This window comes from Lepidochelys kempii, chromosome 15, assembly GCF_965140285.1.
Source record: "Lepidochelys kempii isolate rLepKem1 chromosome 15, rLepKem1.hap1, whole genome shotgun sequence".
Lineage (NCBI taxonomy): Eukaryota > Metazoa > Chordata > Testudines > Cheloniidae > Lepidochelys > Lepidochelys kempii.
The window spans coordinates 21,573,553-21,594,919 of record NC_136394.1 but is presented as its reverse complement, the minus strand read 5'-3'; the positions used below and the strand labels follow the sequence as shown (position 1 = coordinate 21,594,919).

At 40.9% G+C, this 21,367-nt stretch overlaps 1 protein-coding gene across 5 annotated transcripts in view; it reads right to left on the bottom strand.

Moving 5' to 3' along the window:
* Positions 1–21,367, bottom strand: part of RIMBP2 (RIMS binding protein 2) — a 280,445-nt gene that overhangs the window by 26,570 nt on the left and 232,508 nt on the right. For all 5 annotated transcript variants that reach the window (XM_073312919.1, XM_078848948.1, XM_078848949.1 and 2 more), the window contains 4 exons: positions 13,728–13,879; positions 12,893–13,360; positions 8,555–8,704; positions 2,328–2,486 (listed from right to left, as the gene is read on the bottom strand). In XM_073312919.1, the coding sequence (XP_073169020.1) occupies positions 2,328–2,486; positions 8,555–8,704; positions 12,893–13,360; positions 13,728–13,879 (929 nt within the window). The remainder of the gene's footprint in view (positions 1–2,327; positions 2,487–8,554; positions 8,705–12,892; positions 13,361–13,727; positions 13,880–21,367) is intronic.

The following is a 21,367-nucleotide window of genomic DNA, read 5'->3' as shown; positions in this document are numbered from 1 at the left end:
TCAGGCTGTCTCTGAGCAGACAGATTGAGCTGGCTTTTGCTTTATTTTTCTTCAAAGGCTAGGGAGTTTTTAAAAGAGTTAATTTTTGACACTACAGTAGAACCGTAGAGCTACAAATATCAGAATTATAAACCGATCGGTCAACCATACAGCTCACTTGGAACTGGAAGTACACAATAAGGCAGCAGCAGAGACAAAAAAACCAGCAGTACAGTACAGTGCTGTGTTAAACGTAAACTACTAAAAAAATAAATGGAAAGCAGCATTTTTCTTCTGCATAGTGAAGTTTCAAAGCTGTATGAAGTCAACGTTCACTTATAAACTTTTGAATGAACAACCATAACGTTTTGTTCAGAGTTATGAACATTTCAGAGTTATGAACAATCTCCATTCCCGAGATGTTCCTAACTCTGAGGTTCTACTGTATTTCTGTGAATTATTTTTGAATACACTTTTTAATTGTCTATCGTATTCCCAGAGCTTTTTTGAAAAGGTGTCATAAATATGGAAAAAATATAAATAAATGTGCATTAGGAATAGTTTTGAATAGACTCCAAACATCCTCAAGTTTCATGGATGCTCCAACCTGATATTCAAGTTTGGATCTCTTTCTAGATTACACATCAGCCTTCATCTGAAGAGCAACTGAAGGGAATAATAACCGCACAGTAAAGTGAGTCATGCATCTGGTACACTTTCCTTTAGGATAAGGGTATCTATTAACTTGGTACAGAAAATACTGAATGTTAGCTATCTGCAATCATAGCTCGAAGTGCATGGGTTGGTGTACTTTCAAATGCAAATCGCATATGCATTTGAAAGAGTTCAATTCACTCAATGTGTTTTTTGTTTCTTTTTTAATTACAGCAGCTGCAAAGCTGAATTGGATCTAGCAAAACAGGGACACAAGTGTTTTAGTTCTAGAACCTGATCTAAAACTTAAATATAGTTATAAATGCAGTGGTGAGTGTCCTCCAAATTCTAAACTTACTCCATCTGCCCTAAATTTATGTGGCATTCTCACATTAAGTTCTGCTTCTGCACAGCCATTCAAACAACAGATGTTAACCATGAACCTTGGGGCAGATCCTCAGATTGCATTAAATCAGCATATAACATAACTGACTTTAACATAGATATGGTAATTTACCCCAGCTGAGGATCTGGCCCATGTGTGCAGAGTTGGGCTGATGTTAATGCTGATGTAGAAAGTAGTAGTAAATATGCTACTGATTCATAAAGAACTAGAGAGGTCTAGGGATAATTCAGTGTCTGCCTAGTGGCAGTCGGAGCCATTTCATTTTCAAGCTTTTACAAGGATACTAAAGAGGAGAATGAAAGATTTTTTTCTGAAAATGTACTTGACAGTATCTCTTTATATGTTGCATACAATCCTAAGTCTGTGTATAAAATATATAGAAGCAGTTATAGCAATGGTTACAATATCCCTATGTATGTACTTTGCATAAGGGTATGGTATGTTCTTTAGTAACACATCATTTTGGTTGTGGGAAGAACGACCTGTAGGTTTCTTAATATTTTTAGTCATCTGGCTTGTTAAAAAGAAGCATCTTAGCATGGTAATGGTATACACATAAGAGGCAGTTATTATATGTCATATTACAGAAAACAGAAATTCTATGTTGGGAAAGTTTAGTGTTTGCAGTGTGTATTTTAATCAGATGAATAAAATCACCTTGTAGGATGAATCCTCCCATGCAGTGTTTGGGACATCATTCCTGACATATGTTCACCATTGTCTGCTCTGCCACCAGAAGCTCATTAATGATCGCGACACTAAGATTCATTGACTATGGGCTTTATCCACGCTATTGGGAGTCCATATTGCACTGAATAAAACTCCCCAAATCCGTTACCAGCATGCACTAGAAGGATCCCGTGGGGGTAGTTCCAAAAACCTGGTCAGTAATATGGAGAGGATGTCCACAGGATATTTAAATTCAAAGACTTGTGTGTGGATGTGCACGCATGCACGCATCAGAAAACCTCTAATGGTCTGGGTGCACGTTCCATATACTGCAGCACAGCAGCACCCCCAAATGTGCAGCAAAACAGATAATTGCATAACAGCCCAAGGACAGTCTTCACTATGTGAAGCTCTTGGCTAACACCAGAGAACTGAGTATTAAATGGACTTCACAATGGGGACTTTACATTATGAACAGCATTCATCCCAGTTCTAGTCTGTAGGCCACTGTGAACTGTAACGTCCACAGCAGACTAACAAAATGATAGTGCGTGGAAGAAAGGAAGAACTTGGCTTGCCCTTCTCTGAAGCTTAAGCCCCCCTTTTCCGTCACTCTTACCTTGAGTGTGTTGTGTGATGTTACACTGACTCGTCTTCTTCCTCCGTCCTCCAGCTGCATTTCTGAGTACAGCTCTTCTTCATCTTCCTCCATGATATCGGACAAGTCAGAGCCCCTACTGCTCTCCGTGTGGTACTCCTCACCCTGGCCGTAGTGCGGCTATTGGATGGGATGGAAAAGAAAAAAGGCTGCAGGTTTAAAATCTGAAGTGACAGTGCCCCCACAAATGGGGGGCAAGGTAGCAACTGGCAGCTTGAATATTGCAATAATACTTTGTGTAACCCACACTAACCAGGTGCAACTCTCGGTAGCCCTCAAAAGGTTTATTAGCTTGCTCACACTTTAAATTCCAGAAATCGCGGATTCAGTCCCTACATATGACCCAACCAGGGGCATCATTACACTTGCACTTCCACTGCACCACAAACCTCATGAGACCCCGATTAAAAAAAGCTCCTAGATTTACAGAAGCCCTGCACGTGTTAGTGGATTTGCTGACCATCTGGTGAAGGCTCCAACTGAGATTGTGAATTCCATTCACATGTAAGCTACTCTTCATTGTCATATCTGATGTTTTCTATATCTAACTGTAAACCCCACATGACTCTTCAAGAGCACCATTTAGTTCTTACATAATATTTCTATATTGTAAATTTTCACTGGCTGATGAGGGTCAATGATCTCATTCTATTCAGGCATCTAGGGAGCAGAATTGATAGAATTTTAATGTCCTTCTAGAGTTAGTTCCACTAAATTAAGTTGTCTGTGTTTTCAACTAGGTGGAACGGACGGAAGAAATGAGCTATGTTATTGAATTGCTGGTGTTAAATTTAATTGTCTTTGGTAAATTCTTGTTTTGTTTTACTAGTGTCATGATTTATATCCACAGTCCAGATAACAAACCAAACATTACTGTGATTCTACATCTACAAGTACATTTTTAAAATGAGGCATCTAATTTTCTGAACAAAATCACACTGGTGCTTCAGGTCTGTCAGCAGTTTCATCTGCTTGTGCAAATGCTTAAGTCGAGGCCTACTTAAAACTTATGGGCCCAAAAGTTTCACACATGCACTGCATAAAAACTAAAATGCAAATCTCAATGTAGCCGATAACACGTCTTCCTACTTTGTTGGTGTAATCTTCCCATTCTCAAAATACGGACAGCAAAAAAGTACAGATCTTTATATACAGTTTGAGTCTGAAGCATAGCAATTCAGGATAGGATAGGCCCAAACAGAAATTCCAGGTCTGAATATACTTGAAATGTGAAGTTTGGCTCCAGATCCGAATTTCATGGGGCTCCAGATCCGAATTTCATGGGGCTCCAGATCCTCAGCTGGTGTATTCCAGTGTACACTGATTTATGCTAGACAAGGATCTAGCCCTACATCTCTATAATGGGCCAGATCAGAGGCTCGAATCCAAACACCCTTCTGTCTAGATATGTTCAGATTCAAATGTGAACTACATAGCTCAGTCCCACCTTCAGTGTCAAGCAAGTGGTACTATATGCTGTAGAGACAATTTCCAGGAGTAAACCTATTTGCCTCAGAAAAAGGATTTTGGAGAATAAGTTACTGAAATACTAGAATGTCAGGGAGCAGAAGTTACTTTCTTTCCCCAGAAGAAATACTACAGCAGAAGCAATTTTCGTAGACCAGAATCACTTCCTATAGTTCCATAACGTATTGGCATCAATAAACTGCTGTAAACTTCCAGAAATGAAATGAAATGTCTGCAGTAAGCAATTACCCTGAAGTGAAAATATGTTCACTCTCCAAATATTACAGCAGACTTGCACTCTCTTGATCCCTAGACAATAGTTCTGGAGATCTCAGTGTGTATCTCTACAATGTGCCTCAGCTGTATGAGATGTTCATTAATGCTAAGCTCCTTCTTTCATTACTTATGGGAGCCAGCTTGGTCCAGTAGATCAGGCACTGGCCTGGGAGGCAGAAGACCATAGTTCTATTCACAGTTCTGCTGCTGACCTGTATGACTTTGGGCAAATTACTTCTCCTCTCTAAGCCTCCATGTCCCCTATTGTAAAATGCAGATAATGATACTTACTTTCCACTGTAAAATACTTTGTAGTCTATGTATAAAAGCTAAGGATTGTTATTATCGAGGGTTGTGAGATCCAGCCTTTTTTGAACACTTCGCTGCTATCCAAGGGAATGGGATCAAACCCATGAATGTTTTCAGTTTCCCTCAGCTGTATTACATGAGGGGGTAATTTTAAGAATAAAAGCCACTGCAGGAATTAATACTTTCAGTTACTTTATGAAATGAAAGAGTCCCAGAATTTGGTCTGATGCTCTCACTTTCACCCATGCCATTCCAATGGAGTCTTGCTTCCAATTTCAGTGAGTCAAACCCTGTTCTCAATTATAATACGGACAATACAAGGGAGTTCATTGGGGGCTGCACTGTGTAAATGAGAGCCGTGTTTGTGATATCATGTAGATTATCAAAGGTTGTTATTGCCAGAGAAAAGCTGCACAGCTACATAGCAGGAACCTTTCAAACTATCTCCAATGCTTATCTGCTGTTGATTTAATAATAGAGGTGTCTGTTAAATACCCACCAATTATTTAATGAAAACCTTCTAATTGAGGTGTTAGAACTTGTTAAGACATGTAATGCAATTAGCTCAAATTTACGTAAGCAATAATTGTACAATTACATTCTGTGTTAGTAACAGATTAATTCGTTACAAAATATTGAAGCATCTAATGGGCATGTAACAAGATATTGAAGCTCAAACAATTTGAACAGACTTTTAAAAAATCATTGTGTTTTGGGCCCCCATCCTGTAAACACATATGCACATCCTTAACTTGAAGGCAGTGAGTAGTTGCAGTGAAGTCAAGGGTAAGCCTTGAATATTTTTATTTCCATGGTAGTTAGCCTTTAAAATCCTAATTGCCTTGTCCAAAGTCACACAGGAAGTCTGTGGCAGATCCAGTGACTGTTTTGATTTGGAAGGGATGTGAGCTATATAATCACATATGAAATTTTTTAAAATCCATATATTATGTCACACAGTTACAGAAATATAGACCGCAGCAGCCATCTCCATTAGTATCAATCAGAACACCACTGCTGAACAACATCATTTTAACCTGTATTTGTGGTTGCCTGCTTTGATTTCTTTCTTTCTATCTTCTTCATGCATGAGACACATCAAGTGAGACTATGCCAAAAGCTTTTAACTGGGCATAAATGCACAGTATGGCATCAACTTCAGAATACCAATGAGTACACACAGACTAAAGCTACACTATAATAAGCTAACTAACTATTGATTGCCTTATAGTGAAATAAGCTACCAGATTCTTTCAAAATCACAATTACGCCTAAAATCTTATTAAAAAAAACCTCCTATTAAACTTCCTGGTTAGGTCTTGATGTAGTAGAATTACATAAAAAAAGTACAGAAATTGTCTCTTTACTAACAAATTATGCAGTACAATTTTTCAATTTTTTTAAATAGTTAAAATGAGCAATTAAGCTGCAAGTAGGTGCCTCTCTTATATAGCTGAAATATAAACAGGTAATAATCAATTTGTATTTAATGAACACAGAAAAGCTGCCTCACTAAACAGAATTCCCTGGTAATTTCTATGAGTGTCCAGTGGTTAAGTGCTGGACACTGCAGGGGAACACCATAAAGGGGTATGAGGTGTACGTATAGCTAATCTGCAAGGCAAAGCAAGGGCTGGCATGGCCCTGAGGAGATTGTTTAGGTGGTGTCACCAATCTGAAACCCAGTTAAGCACAATCAAGTCTCTCTCTCACTGAGACGGGCGTTACAAGGAGATTCACAATCCTGGGTACCCTGAGAAAGTGTCACAATGGGTTAATGAGCTTAGAAAGTGTTCTATCTCTAGAACTCAGTAAAACAGACAGGGGTTTCAAAGTGGGCTTACAAAAATGGAGACAACCAAAATCTTAGTTTTCTATATGACTCCCATTATTGCAGTGTCTGAGCAGCTTAGAATTTTTAATGTCCTCTCAACAGCCTTGTGATATAGGACAGTGCTACTGTCCCCATTCTACAGTTGGGGAAACCTAGGCAGAAAGATATTGACTGACTTGCCCAAGGTTACACAGGACGTCTGTGGCATAGTAGGGAATTGAACCTAGCTCTCCAGAATGCCAGACTAGCACCTAAATAATGGAGCAGACTTCCTTATGAAATCATTAGTCGCTTTAGAAAATCTTGGCCTAGATGCACATAAAATAATTTTAAATTGTATTATATCTATTGGTTTAATCAACCTGGTGCACCTTTAAGTTTCACCTGCAAACAGCTCATTTGCTGCACAAGTCAGGTAATTGCATGTGCAATCAGATACTTCCATGTACCAGTGTGTTTTGAAACACAATTCCCATAGCTGCAGACTCAGATACACCTTGTACATGGGGCTCGAGAGCGTGTATATAGTTTGTAGGTGCAACCTGAGTGCAGGAGTTCTACAAATTTGAACTACTGCCTCTACAGATGGAACCAACCCCCCAAGTCAAACATCTCTGAGGGGATTTGAAATCCAAAACAATATCAATATCTTACAAATGCCACTCTCTTGATAATGAGCTGAACCAAAATCCCAGAACACTCAGGAAACCTGTGTGTGCAAAACAAATGTCACGGCTTGGACTCATCTGTAGCCAATGTTTTTTATGTGTTGTTCATTTATTGTGTGATGTTATGATTAACTAACATTCTATGCCATATATAATCATTGTATGCTAAATAGAGTTAAATTGTAAGATTATAGAAGTATAAGCTTGATTTGTAGTTAGAAGGGATAAGTATGCATTAGTTATCTAAGTAAATAAGGCTGAAATACAAGGCCTACAGGCCTGCAAGATTTTAGCTTAGCCATACTAGGTCATTGGCTTAAGAAATGTTTGACATAAGTAAGCGACCAAAGAATGACCCTATGCTACAAGATTACGGGAATGGGTGATATTGCAAAAAATTAACAGTAAGAGTAATTTTTTTTGTTTACAAGATACCTGGTAGTCACATTTTTCTAATACATGCCCTAATTGCAAGGTGCATGATGTGCCTAACTGGTAATGAGGTACAGTCAGAATCACAGTAGAAAAAGAGGGTGCCCAGATTAGGAAAACCGAGCTTCCTACAAGAAAACTCCAGCAGGAACCATCCCTCTACTGATGATCAACCCATGAAAGATCCATCAGACCCTAACATTATCTAGGAAGATGTGAGCATAACCATATTTGTAACTTGTGCATAGGTCTGTAAAGAATTTCTATATGCTTGGACAATCATGACTTTAATTGTGTAACATTAACAAAAACTTGTACAACAGACTAGACCTTGTACTTGTGAATGTGTGTGTGGTCACTATCCTTGGTCTTTATGTGTTACTAGAGACTCTAAAACTGAAGCAAGTAGCAGAGGTGACTTTCACTCTGTTAAGCTTGAAACTGTAGCCACCAGAGTGGTGTAATACCACATTGAAAAATCACTTTAAATAAAATGAAAGGCTACACATCTCTAATTATGTCCAATATCAGAACTTGGGAGTATTCTGCCAAGAAGGTATTATAACATGCTAAGAAAAAGTTCCAGACCGATTTTTACTTTACTGTAATAGGGGGCTCAGCTCACTTGAAAGTAAAAAATTAAATTGTCTTGTAGTGCTTTCAGTAGGGTGAGGCTGAAGACTGGGTTTAGGAAATTCTTCTGAGAGCATCTTTCTTCCTGCTGCAGCATGCCAGGGACATATTGTGTTAGCTCCTTGCTTGTAAGGAGGATATTTCATGGCTTTCAAATGACACAAAAAATTCCAAGCCCTTTTTTTGGTCTTATAGCACGTCAATATACGTAAAAATAAAGTATAATGCAGAGAAAGCCCAGATTCAAAAATATCTCCACTTACCTTCTTTTTCAGTATTAAGGTTGTTGCTAGTTGTAACTATCAGAGATTCATATATCAGCCTTTATAATGAGCAAAGGGCCAGACAGTTAAAAAGACTTCTGGCTTCTAAAAGTATAATGCTGTAGGAGTAGAAAAGCCTATTCATCAAACTCGGTACAGGTCTGGCTGCTTAGCCATAGAGCATATCGGTTTGACAGTCAGCAGAATGATACTGCTGTGGTTAATGTGTTGAGCATCATAAAGTATTTTCAATACATTGCAGACCTACATCTCTCCTTATTACCATAATGAGGTCACATTAATTACCTGCTTTCCAAGCTCTGAGCCTTTCAGGAAATCGTCGACTGAAGCCCCTCTCCTTTTAATGCTGGGAGAATCGTAGCCGTCTTCCTCCTCATCTGAGTTTGCATAATGCACCATGTTACTCCTTTCGCTAAACACACTCCTCCTCTCCATCTGGCAAAACACCAACATGGTAAAGAAAAGCGGGCACCCCCTTCACCTCCATTGTTCCCAGCAAGCCAACAAAGAGATGTTAATGATTCCAGGTCTGCTGATTCTACGACTCCCAAGAGCACATTTAAATATCCCTATGGCTTAAACTCGAACGATAAACTTCTGGTTCCTTTAAATCATAGCCCTTTCACTGGTCTCACTCACCAGCATATACCTCCTTGTGCTAGAATCCCATCACATTTCATGAGTTAAGCAAGCGTAGGCTGGGTGGGTACTTGGATGGGTAATCTCTAAAGAACACGCAGATAGTCCAGGAAATGGCGTAGGGGATGCAGTAGGTAGAGCTCTTTCCTTGAATCATTACTGAAACAAATGTCTCAACATGATGTTGAAGGCACAGTGTTTTCAGAGAAGACATAAAACCAGAGTTCCGCCCCTGAAGATGCTGAATTTAACTGTGGACATTACTACTCAGTGCCTCGACTCGTGTGTGTTAGGACTAAGTGGAGAACAATCTTTCCTTTTGCATGTGCCACTTTCCTGAAAAGCACAGGACTTTGCACCTATAGGGCACTCACTCTTGCGGAGAACAGAGGGTGTTTCTTTTAATTTCTATTAAAATTAATCTTAAAATTAAATTTAAATTTAAATTAAAATTAAAATTTTAAATTTTAATTTAAATTTAAATTAAATTTAAATTAAAATTAATTAAAATTAATTAAAATTAATCTCTCCTAGGGGATCCCACAGGAGTCCATTGGCAGAAATTGCCTAGACAATGCACACATAGTGAAATTCAGCACTATGCAGAGGACGAGCACAATGTCTGTGCACCACCGAAACCTCAGTAACGCTTTCTTATTGTGAAGGCATAAGCACTTGTGCTGATCCTCTGCACCAAAGTGAATTTCACCCTCAATCACTAGATCCTGCTGACCACAAGCCCTCCTCAGTCCACACCATCCAGCTTTCTGGTTAGAGGTATGTGAGGGCTCCAGCGGCTTACACCACCGCCACACAGTACAAAGTGGACTTTCCACTACTGAGGACTATGTACCATAGGTGTTGCTCGCAGAACTTGGCTTACCCCAGAGTGAATCTAGCCCCTGAACTTTTGCCCAGGTCCCTGCATTGAACCTTCGAAGATTTACTAATGACTAGTCCAAACGTGAATCTAATTAAACCTGTTTTGGAGTGTAGATCAGTGATTTTGCAAAAACTAAAAAAAGTTTCTCAGCCCCCTTCCCTTAAACTGCGGTCATGCTCTAGTTAATCACCACTGCTCCATCTATCTTACAATCAGTCCAGTAGCCATCCAAAACAGACCCACTTGTGCTCCTCTAATACATAGCCTTGTGTCCAGGTCATTGGGCCCTTCTTTCCGATTTGCCATTTGCTTTTTTAAAAGGCTCAGTGGTCATGCAATTGGCATCCAAACTTGCTTGTCATTATATAACTGGGTTTGGTGTTTTTGTTTTCCTTTTCCCCCTACCCCCTCCTAAGAATTTAAATTTAGGACAGAATCTCATTCTCATGAGCTGAGCTCAGCTGTCAATCAGATAAGGTTTGCGCACTTTTGTTTTGACAAACAAATCAAGAAAAAGGAGGCTAATCCATGTGCATTGGCCCAGGTGGCTCTTCTCGTGTTGCATTCAAGCTGTAGCGTTCGAAGGTCTCTTCTGTTGCATGAGGTATCCAGAGAACCTACCGTTAATAGGGTTTTGCAGCATTGTGTATAGCAAGTCAAATAAGAGAAAATAAAATATTTGGTGTTAATGTGAACCAATGGGCTAACTTGACTTACACCTCAATCCTGCAAACAAACGTTTAACTTTATGGACCTGCGTCGCTCCACTGAGGTCTATAGGACTTTATTCTGGTGGGCCAAGTTATGCCCATGCATAAGCGTTTGCAGAATCAGAGCCTGAGTTTGCTCACCCATTTCAGTGTGCAGTTTTAAAATACCATCTTAGTTGTTAGGGCCCTGTTTAAGCAAAGCATTTAGGGCTAGATTTGAAAGATATTCAGGTACCTGAGGTGCCTAAAACACCTTTAAAAATCTGAAAAGTAAGCACTCGTTCAACTTTTCTCAGATAGACACAAGTTTCTCTTTTGACTTCTATGAAATATCCCTCAATGCTTTGCTGACCAGAGATGGACATAAGCATATGTTTAAGTGCTTTGCAGAACTTGGGCCTATAATACTTGTTCCATCCCACCTCAGAGAACCTTTCTCTCTGCCCTCTTCCCAATCACTCCACTCATCCTCCTGTCTGCACTTGCAGCATTGCTGAGGTGACAGCCTTCTCCTTTGCAGCTCTGCTGTGCAGAACAGCCTCTAGGTAAGATCTCTCCACCTCCCTGACTGCCCATCGTTTTCGAAATCTCATCCAAAAATATATACCCTTTCCCCCTAAACTATATCTCTCCACTTTACGCTCCTTCTGCTGTTAATTATTGCTCTAACACTGAAACTGTCTTATTTAATTGCCTCACACATTTGTGGGCATAGATTGCCCCAAAGATCCTGCAGCATTGTATCATTTAACAGAATTCAGCAAAACCAAGAAACCATTCTCGAGAACATGAGCCACGATACACCAGCACTCCTTACACTGCCTCCATTTCTGACGTTGTTCCCTGTGGAGTTTGGATGGTAAACAAAGCACAGCATGACAGTCATGCAGAGTTATTCCTAGACAGAGCATACCCATGTGCTAATAACTTAATTTAATTAGTTCACAAGGAATTTCAAGCAAGCTGTGGTCTTGGGAAATTGCCCTACGTAGGAAATAGGAAATGATCAACTGTTTTCAGGAATGTTTTATGGTGGGTTTGTTTTTGAGACTGTCCAGTTCATCTGCACTAGGCAATGCCCTGCAACTGCCAGGCAGATTAATTTGAGAGCAAGGTGAAAGCAACAGCTACAGGGTGCTAGTTTCATCTCACTGTACAAGGGTTTGCTTGCATGGTTCATTGGTCATCGAGATGAGCACGTTGATTCAGCCCTTTTGGGGGGGGGGCGGGTTTGTTAGATGTTTACCTCAGGATTCTATTGCATAAAGGCCAGATTCTGCCCACAAAAGTAACAGCAGCCTATGGAGATCCACATCAGACGGGACAGGTTAGTGAAAGAAATTTGTTAGCCTTTGGGGTTACAGAGCTTCAGCCGGTATCTAATGCAATGAATCATCCCTTCACACTGACAGGAACACAGTGCTCTGCACTACCTATTCACATCTGGTGGTGTTTGATATGTCAGTGATGATGTAACAAGCCCTACATGCGTGGGTGTTTACACTTTTAGAATGTAACACGGGCTATGAAACGTCACCTCTCACTACTCTCCCTCTTAGATGTTATTATCAATGAGACTGTTCTTGATGTCTGTTCCTGGGGCTTAACTCTCTGAGACTGCAATTGCAACCAACACAGCGATTTCAGTGAATAAAGGGCCCGCACCCCTGCAACCTGCTCTCTCTAGTGACCTGCCAGAGCTCAGCATAAGTGAGCTTAATGTATAACAGCTCTTTGTTGGTCAAACTTTCACAGAGATTTTTCTTGTTACAGATCAGGTGGCTCTGTTCACAAGCCTTGAGGCTGAAGGCTTAGTATTTTGTTATTGACTGTTTTAACTGAGATAAGAAGCCCAAGTGACATGGTGTGGGGAGCCAAATGTTGAACTTAATTGGCCAAAAATAAACCAGATTTTTTAAAAATATATTTCCATTTTTAAGAATCGTTGGGGTTATCAGCAAGAGATCAAAGGATAGCACATTACAATATCTCTGTGCTTTATGGTCAGAGTATCCACTCAAACATCTGGGAGTAGATTTTGGTCACGGTTTATATTAGTGTTGAATTTATAACTGGTTTATAAAAGGTTTAATCAATTATGCAAGCTTTAGATTTAATAGATTTCATTCACATAAGATTCCATGTACAGATATGATGTTCTAGGCACATCAGTAGAAACAGTTATAGATTGTTATTAGACATAGTTATAAATAACCTACAGACCTAATGGACTCTATAACAATTGATTGACTTTTTATTAATCAGTTATTAACCCTTTATAAAGTATTTATAAATGGAACTTTAATATAAAAGGTGATCTACTTTTTAAAACTAAATGATTTGCAACCAAGCCACTCTATATGACAGGGTGTAAGAAAGAGCTTGCCTTACCCTGTTGTTCTCTGCAACCCGCTGGGCAGCTTCTCTCGCCATGGCTTTAGCAACAGTGTTGGGGATGGGTGTGCCTTGCGGCTGAGGGAGTATTCGATTAGGCGAGGGAGACCTCCTTCCTTGAAGCGGGCTTTGAAAGTTGGGGGCAGGAGGCTCCAATGTGTGTCCATGAATGGGGGATGCTGAACGAGTCTGCTCCCATGACTCATCCATTTTTAAATGTGGACTTAAATGTTCATCTTTGGTATCTGGGGCCCCGGCACTTGCTAATGGCTTCGATTTGGGAGCTGTTCGAGGGTGAGGGATTGGAGGCACCAATAGGTCAGGTGGAATGGCAGCAACACAAGAGTCCTCAGATTCCCCTTGTGCAGAAAGTGTTCTCACGGTAACTTCCTTAGCTTCTACATTTCGTATTTTCATTAGCTCCACGAAGGTGTTCTCTGCTGTTGGAAAGATCACCTCTGCCACCTGAATACATAAACAAGCAACTTAAAAGTGTAAAAGACATTTCCTCCCATAGTCACCTTGAAAGGCTTCCTATGCTCTTGCAAAGTGTTGCCCATTGGTTGCAATAATCAGCACCGCAGGTCTGTATCGATTCGCACCGATCAGCTGTAACACTTCCACTAGGCATATCTGAACAGCTATGTCTTCCTGATGAGTTTACATTCAGGAACTCCACAGCTAACTTACAAACCAGGCAAATAATGAAGTGACAAAATAGCTGCAGTGAAACCCAGAACAACTCAGCAAACCTTGAACTGCTGCCTTTACCTGGTAATCTATCTGCACACCTATAGCTGCTGATCACTGTAACAAGCAAAAGAAAGCTTACCCTTTGGCCTTTTGCATAAACACCATAGCCAGTAACATTTGCTCCATTGGAGGTCCCTGTGCATGTAAGGGTTGGTGGTTTCCAGGACACCTGTATAGTGGCAGGTGTGGACCCAGCCTGTATGGTAATATCTTGAGGTGGAGCTGGAGGACCTAGGAGAACAAAAGCCTTGTTTACCATTCAATTCTTTTAGGTTTCATGCTTTAAAATAGACAGACCACTTCAAGGTCTGCTGTGAATCTTGAGGACTGCGGATTTTTTATCACCCTCTCTGCATATAGGGATGATATATTTTCATACACAACAGGGCTAACTGTCCTCACACCTTGAACGGTGGGACAGGTTTGTATTGAGTTCATTAGCCAGACAGGCTTTCCTTGCTTTTTTTTGATAATGATTAGGAAAATATATGGGTCAAATCCATCACTTTTAATTTGGGTCCATGATTCTCAAAGCACTTTAACGAAGGAGGGCTAAGTATCACTAGTCCCATTTTGTAGAAGGGAAAACTAAAGCAGCGAGATGTGATGTGACTTACCCAAGACCCCAGAGCAGGTTAGTCATGGAGCCACGAATGTGAACCTAGAAGTCTAGCGAAACCATCTACCAGACCCTGCTCCCTCTCGGTTGTTTTAATCACAAAATGGAAAGGGAAATACATTGTTTTTGCTCATGTACTTACCTTTTCCCCTAGCTCTTGTACAAATGCTTCAATTCTTCTGAATGTGGGGAGAGGTAAATATTAAAGGTGGTGGGAGAAGTTGGCAAGGAGAGGCATTAGTGTGTATGGAAACCTGTTATGACTGGCTACAGACTACCTCGGGCCATGCCTCTGAAACACAGATCAGTACAGAACACTGCGTGCTGGGAGCTGATTTTGAATTTCAAAGCACCACCAGTAGAAGACGCACATGAAGAGGAGAAGGTGGTGGTAGGAAATGAACCAGGCTCCCTGAAGACCAGAATTTTCTTGAGATACTTGCTAAATACAACAAAATTACAGCAAAACAGACCCATTTCAGCAGTGCTCTGAACCAGTGAGGCTGATACACAGCTGTTTCCTCATCCCTCCCCACCTTACCCTTTGCAATATCAGCAGTAAACTGGTGTTCGTTTAATTACCAGCAGAAACAACTCGCCTAGGTGATTTACACTGGTGTTTGTGGTACAGAAGAACCTCAGCGTTATGAACACCTCGAGAATGGGGGTTGTTCGTAACTCTGAAATGTTCGTAACTCCGAACAAAACATTATGGTTGTTCTTTCAAAAGTTTACAACTGAATATTGACTTAATAAAGCTTTGAAACTTTACTATGCAGAAGAAAAATGTTGCTTTCCCTTTTCTTTAGCAGTTTATGTTTAACACTGTACTGTACTTGCTTATTTATTTATTTATTTATTTATATTTGGTCTTTGCTGCTGCCTGATTGCGTATTTCCAGTTCTAAATGAGGTGTGTAGTTGACCGGTTAGTTCATAACTCTGTTATTCTTAACTCTGAGGTTCTACTGTACATAATCACATGCCCTTTGTTCTGCATCAGTGATACCTGGAAGGCTGCTGCAAGGAAGGGCTGGAATAGTGCCTATATTAGACACCATCTTACTGCAAATATTACTGATTTCTTTTCCGCTTAGTGGGTATTGTGGGAGGGCTGTGAGGGCGGAAGACAGGAAAACATTTCAAACCAGCTATTGCATGAAATTCAGAAGCACCATGCACTGTATCAGATTGCTTCTTGCTGAGAAAAACACAACATGGGAGTCCTTTGCCTGCAGAAATTCCTTGAGTAATATGCCTTACAGAATACAGCTCCATTTTAAAAATAATATATGGGCTACTTACTGTCATTTTTATTATGCAGAGAATAACTTTTCATATTACCTGCCATTTTGGACACAATCGTGGTTTCATTTGTAAAGAAAAAAATAAAAACGGTGAATGCAGAAGTCCAGAAGAAAGCTTGTGTCAAGAGACACACAGAATGCCAGCCAAATCCAAGGACATGGGGCTATGGCTTTATAAAGGATGGGATGGACCATGGCTGGGGATAGACTATAACTGCGCCTTGTGAAAGGCTGTGTATTGGAGGGGCCAGAGGGATGAAAGGGGCAGGCTGAATCCTGTTCTCATAGTGTACATGAGAATTAGGCTCAAAGCCTCCACTCTGCACTGGAAAAAAAAATTAAACCAAAACTCAGCCTTTTAAGGCATTTAAAGTACATTAACCTACTAGCATGTTCAGTACATCCCTAATTAAAACACATTACTGAACCTACTATAAATAGCCCCGTGTTGGCTGGAAACCCAAAGTAAAAATATCTTGGAGATTATTAGTTCATGTATATTTTATAAAGCCCGTTGTGTTAATTTAACTGTCAAATCCTGGTAAGTTTATCACGTTAAAAAGCTTGCAAAGCTTTCTGGAATTGCTGGTGGAGGACACAGCTGAGCAGTTGCAAATTTCTTTTTCTCGCCATAGAACTTAGCACAACCAATTTCAATTCCTCTATCAAGGGCAACACCAGAACCAACACATGTCGTTCCTGTGTGCACTCATTTTCAGAGAAAAGAAAATGATGAAGCTGTAAACTAGGTAAAACATGGGTCTTGGGAAGCTGGCAAGAAGCCAATAGGGCCATCGATGTTACCAAGTTCTGTCTAGAGGGCATCAGTACACACTGTAGCCATTTCGTTACAGTTCAGGCCATTATAGGCAAAAGGGGGCTTTACTTAGGTACGGTCAGAGACAACTAAACAGCCTCTTAGCGCACTCCCCCCCCCATAAAAATAAATATGGCGTGATCCATGCTGTGTCTTTTCTCCTGTGTTTTTGGTTAGCAAGGTGGTTCTCTGACTACAACGGTGCTTGCTTGTAGTGCTTCTGTGAGCAAAGTTCACGTGCAAGCCAACCTTCCAGTTCGCGGGAAACCACAGCTGAGGAGAGGAGAGGGGGACAGGAAATTTTTACACTGAAAGATGCGGTGGCTATTTCAGCTTCTCCAGTGCAAGTCAATTCCTTACGGCTCAGCCAGCAAGGCAAAGGAGAGCTGTTCAGTTTTCACGTCAGTCCATCACAACCCAAAGAACCTCTTGAGACTTGTATTAATTCATAGCTCCATGCGGGCGGCAGTCAGTCATGAAACCTGCGTTTTACATAAGCACTTTGTAGGGCTTTGTCTTTAATTGTAAGTATAATCACAATCGCTGTGTTTGCCAAAGGCTGAGGAATATGTGGTTTATAATGAGTGTCCTCTCGGCTAAGTATATTTAATAACCTCACAGGCCCTAATACAAACACCACAGAATTTACACCTCCAGGGCCTGCTTTTAAGAGGTGCACTTAAAACTCCACAAGAAGTTTGTATGAAATGGGGGTACCCAGCACATGAAAATCAGGCAGTTAGTCACCACCTCAGTGCGTAAGACCCCCCCACACACACACACACATTAAACTGGCTCCATCACACTGGTGGGAATGAGTCAGCCAAATCGATCAGCAGTGTGGAGGAGTCGTTGGGTGAGCAACTTTTAAAATTGACAGGCTCACGTGGCGGGTAACAGACATCAAGACCAGATTACAGTAGGTTACACGTTTGAAATTTTCCATGGCCCTGATTCAGCAAAGTACTTGAACCCCTGGCTCACTTTAGCATGTCTGTAATCCCAGACGTCAAAAGGATTGCTCTCATGCTTAAAGTTAAGCCTGCCTCCTGTGGCTGTGTCTACACTACGAAGCGTGGGAATCTGACGCTCTGTCAGCTTCCAAAAGTCAGCAGCTGCATGACTGTCGCTTGAGCCCATGCACTTGGCAGCTTGCACTGATGCTGCACAGCACCTCACAATAACCTGTCGCATCAAGAGATGATCTGGTGCATCAAGGGTAGGTACCTTACTCTGGTGTAATGCCTTGTGGGAGATTTTTGCAGTGCTTTGTAGGATACCAACAATTCACCCAGGGATTTCTGAAAGCTAGGGGTGAAGTTCCCACAATGCCACTTTCTCCATCCCATCATGGTTATTCTAGCCCATAATTTTTGTGCCTTGTAAAAACTTCCCCCAGTTTCATGTACTGCTTTTTAATCTCTGCTATCTCTCCAGCAGAAGCGACTCTGTACAGCTTAGTGCAATTCTCATGTCTATTGCTAACACAGGACACATGATACCCCTGTATCTGCTTCAACAACTACCACTACAACTGGTGATCTGATGACGAAGACGAGATGCCAGAGGACAAGGAATGGATGATGGAGACAGCGAATAAACGTATCATGTTGTTGGAGGCATCCACAGATTAACTCCACATAGTGGACAGGCACTTCTGGGTCCAAGAAATGAGCACTGAGTGATGGGATCACATGATAATGCAGATTTGAGATGATGAGCAGAGGTTGCAGTACTTTCAGATGTGAAAGGCCGAATTCCTGGAGCTGTGTGCCAAACTTGCCCCAGCCCTCCAGCGCAGAGACACCAGAAAGAGAGCTGCATTGACAGTGGAAAAGCAAGCGGTGATCACGCTGGATGTCTGTCGGTCAGCAGTTTGAAAATCCACAGTGGGAACCGTTGTCATTCAAATGTGCAAGGCCAGCAAGCATCTTCTGTTGCACACAAGTGTGACTCTTGACAGTTGGCAGGAAATAGCAGAAGGGGATTTGAAGCAATGGGGTTCCCGACTGTAGCGGGATGATAGATAGGATGCATCTCCTTATTCTAGCACCAATCCATCTTGCCAGCAAGTGCATAAACTAAAAGGGATATTTTCCATGGTTATGGAAGTGCTAGTGGATCATCAGGAATGCTTCACTGGTATTAATGTGGATGATCAGGGAAACTGCATGACACTTGCAGTAACGTCAGAAACTTACTGAATAAGCATCTTGATTTATCTCCGATTTAAAACTGTTGCATTATTTTTGAGGTTCTCTTTTTAGTTCCATTACAGTTTATGCTACAGTTTGACCCTCTTGTCAAAATAGAAAAATCAGTTACATCAATACTTTTTCAAGATCTTTGCAAAGGGAGAAGGTGAGAAGCACAGGAAACAAAATATCCTCGATTCCCATAGCAGGTATTTCTCCCTAGTTCAAGGCAGCAAGTGGCTAGCTTATGCTGCATCATGTGTGTTTGTGTACGAGTCCTCATACAAATGTCTAATTCCTTTTAAAGTCCAGCTAAAAGGACTTTATGTCAGCCTTAGTGTCAGCGAGTCCCACCAGCTGGTTATGTGTTGTGTATAAAAACAATAATAATCCCAAAGCAACACAATTATTTCCTTTTGTTTGTTTTAAATAACCTTTCAGTTTCATGGGCTACCTCCTGTTCTTGTATTAAAAGAAAGGGTAGATAGAAATGTCCAATTTATCTCCTCTATATCAATCATCATTCTGGATACTTCTATCATGTCACCTCTTAACCATCTCCTCTGTAGATTAAACAGTCCCAATCCTTTCAATCTCTTCTCACGTGGACATCTTTCCAAATCTCAAATTGTTTTCCACTGTCCATCTCTGGACATCTTCGCTATCATGGATATTTTCTTGGTCTTGTTTCCCTCTCCCCCAACCACTCCAATCTCATTCAGAATTTTGTCCTTCTCTGTGAATTAAATGGCAACTTTCTTTAGCCGCTAATTGAATTCCCAATAATACCTGCTAAAAGGGATGAAAATAGTGCTATTTTTTAAAACCAATGAACTGCCTCCTGAAGTTTTGATCAAACTACATGAAGAATCAAAGCCTTAACAGTGGCTGAATTAAGCACAAGGCAATGTGTGCAACTTCTGCCTATATGGGAGTTTGTCAATCCAAAACAATTCAGCTAGTGCCCTGATAAAACCAATTGTTAATTATGCTTAGCCATGTCACACAGCTATTAAAGTATATGCACCGCATTGTAATATCTTCAGAAGCTGGTTTCTTGAGTTTTTATACTGTACCTAATTTCATGTGAATGACTGATTACGCTAATAACAAATTCATTGCTAAAATTAAGAGCGGTTTTCCCTGGGAACATTTGTCACTGAGCAATTCCATTATCAGCATCAAAGCACAGTGGCAATTCATTTTAAGGGACAATGATGAGCATACTTTTATTTATTTTAACGTAACATCAACACTTTCAAAGAGCTTAATCCACTAAACAAAGGCACTAGGGTGTGAGAGGAGAAGAAACAATGGAATGATATAAAATACATATGGGTGATACACAAATATTTGTGGCAGGCGTTTACTGATCAGGACATGCCGTTGAGTGAGGCATGGGTTAAAGCAGCAGATCATAAGTTTATTAAGATAACACTGAGAAGGAGTGCTAGCTGCCTCATTTCCTCAAACTCTCATATACCAGGCATTTAACTGAGTCCAGTGCAGGAGTTACAGGGCTCCCATCATATAACCCATAACTCAGGATAGACTCTCCTGAGCCTACCTTGATGATTAAGGTTACTTTTCTGAATCCTCTCACCCTTTGCCCTGCTAGAGAGACAGAGGGTACCAAAGAGGGACCTTCGTCTGTGAAGATTTCAGGTCTCTCCTCTCCCACAGGCTCAAGGTCCACCAACAAAATTCCAGGTGTTTTAGTTCTGGGAACTGGTCCTTTCGCCTTTCATCCGCACTGGACAGTGGCTGCAAGTTGCGATGAACTAAACATTAACACAAATGACTAATGCCTAAATCCTACTCCTATTTAATCTAACTGTGCCTCCTAGAAGCTGACAGGTGAAAAAACCCACCAGACCGCTGCCAATTTGACCCCAATGGAAAACTCCTTCTTGAACCTAAAATTGGTGATTGGTCAGACCAGATATCCTAAAAACACAGGTTTCAGAGTAGCAGCCGTGTTAGTCTGTATTGGTTAGTCTCCAAGGTGCCACTAGTATTCCTTTTCTTTTTCCTAAAAACAAAGTTCCTATACTAGATGACATGGAGGGAAGGTGGGGCAGGCAGCTAAAGTGGAGCAAGAAGAGCAAGAGGCTCCAAAAGATCCGCCAAAGGTTTAAATTAAAGGAGGGGAGGGAGCAAAGGACCAATCAGTGTTTAAATTTAAGCACATGCTTAAGTGCTCCGCTGGACCAAGAACTAAAGACCAACCTTTGCAGCACTAAAGAGTCACTTAAAAAGCTGTTGACCAGATAAAGAGGATGTGTATTTTCAAGCATTAACCATGCAAGCATATGACTTTTTGTGCTATGACCGGAATCAGTGAGGGGCAGCCTCTCTTGGTCCTGTATTTGAAGGCAGTTGCCCTCTGCTGCTCTGGAACGTGGCTGGTTGCCTTGTTCAGCTTGCTAAGAATTCACATAGCACATTTTTTTCCCCTTTTTAGTTTCCAGAAAGTCTCTTGTTGCATCATCTGTGATCAGCTGTAAGGACCACTATTATCCCGTACAAGTGGTTTTCCCTTGAGAGGGTACACACTACTGATCAGGGCAGGAGAGCGTGAGGCTTTCCAACCTTCCAAGAAAGTAACACCATCTATTCACCAGTAGGCACCTTTGAAGCCCTTTGGAAAATGCCAGCATGAAAGTTAACAGCTGCTTGTGGCCATTTATGCTGTGCTTCACTCTGCACTGTCTATTAAAACTGACATTCGCTATGGCAGCACTAGACCCTGGGACACCTACTCACACATATGTATCTTTCC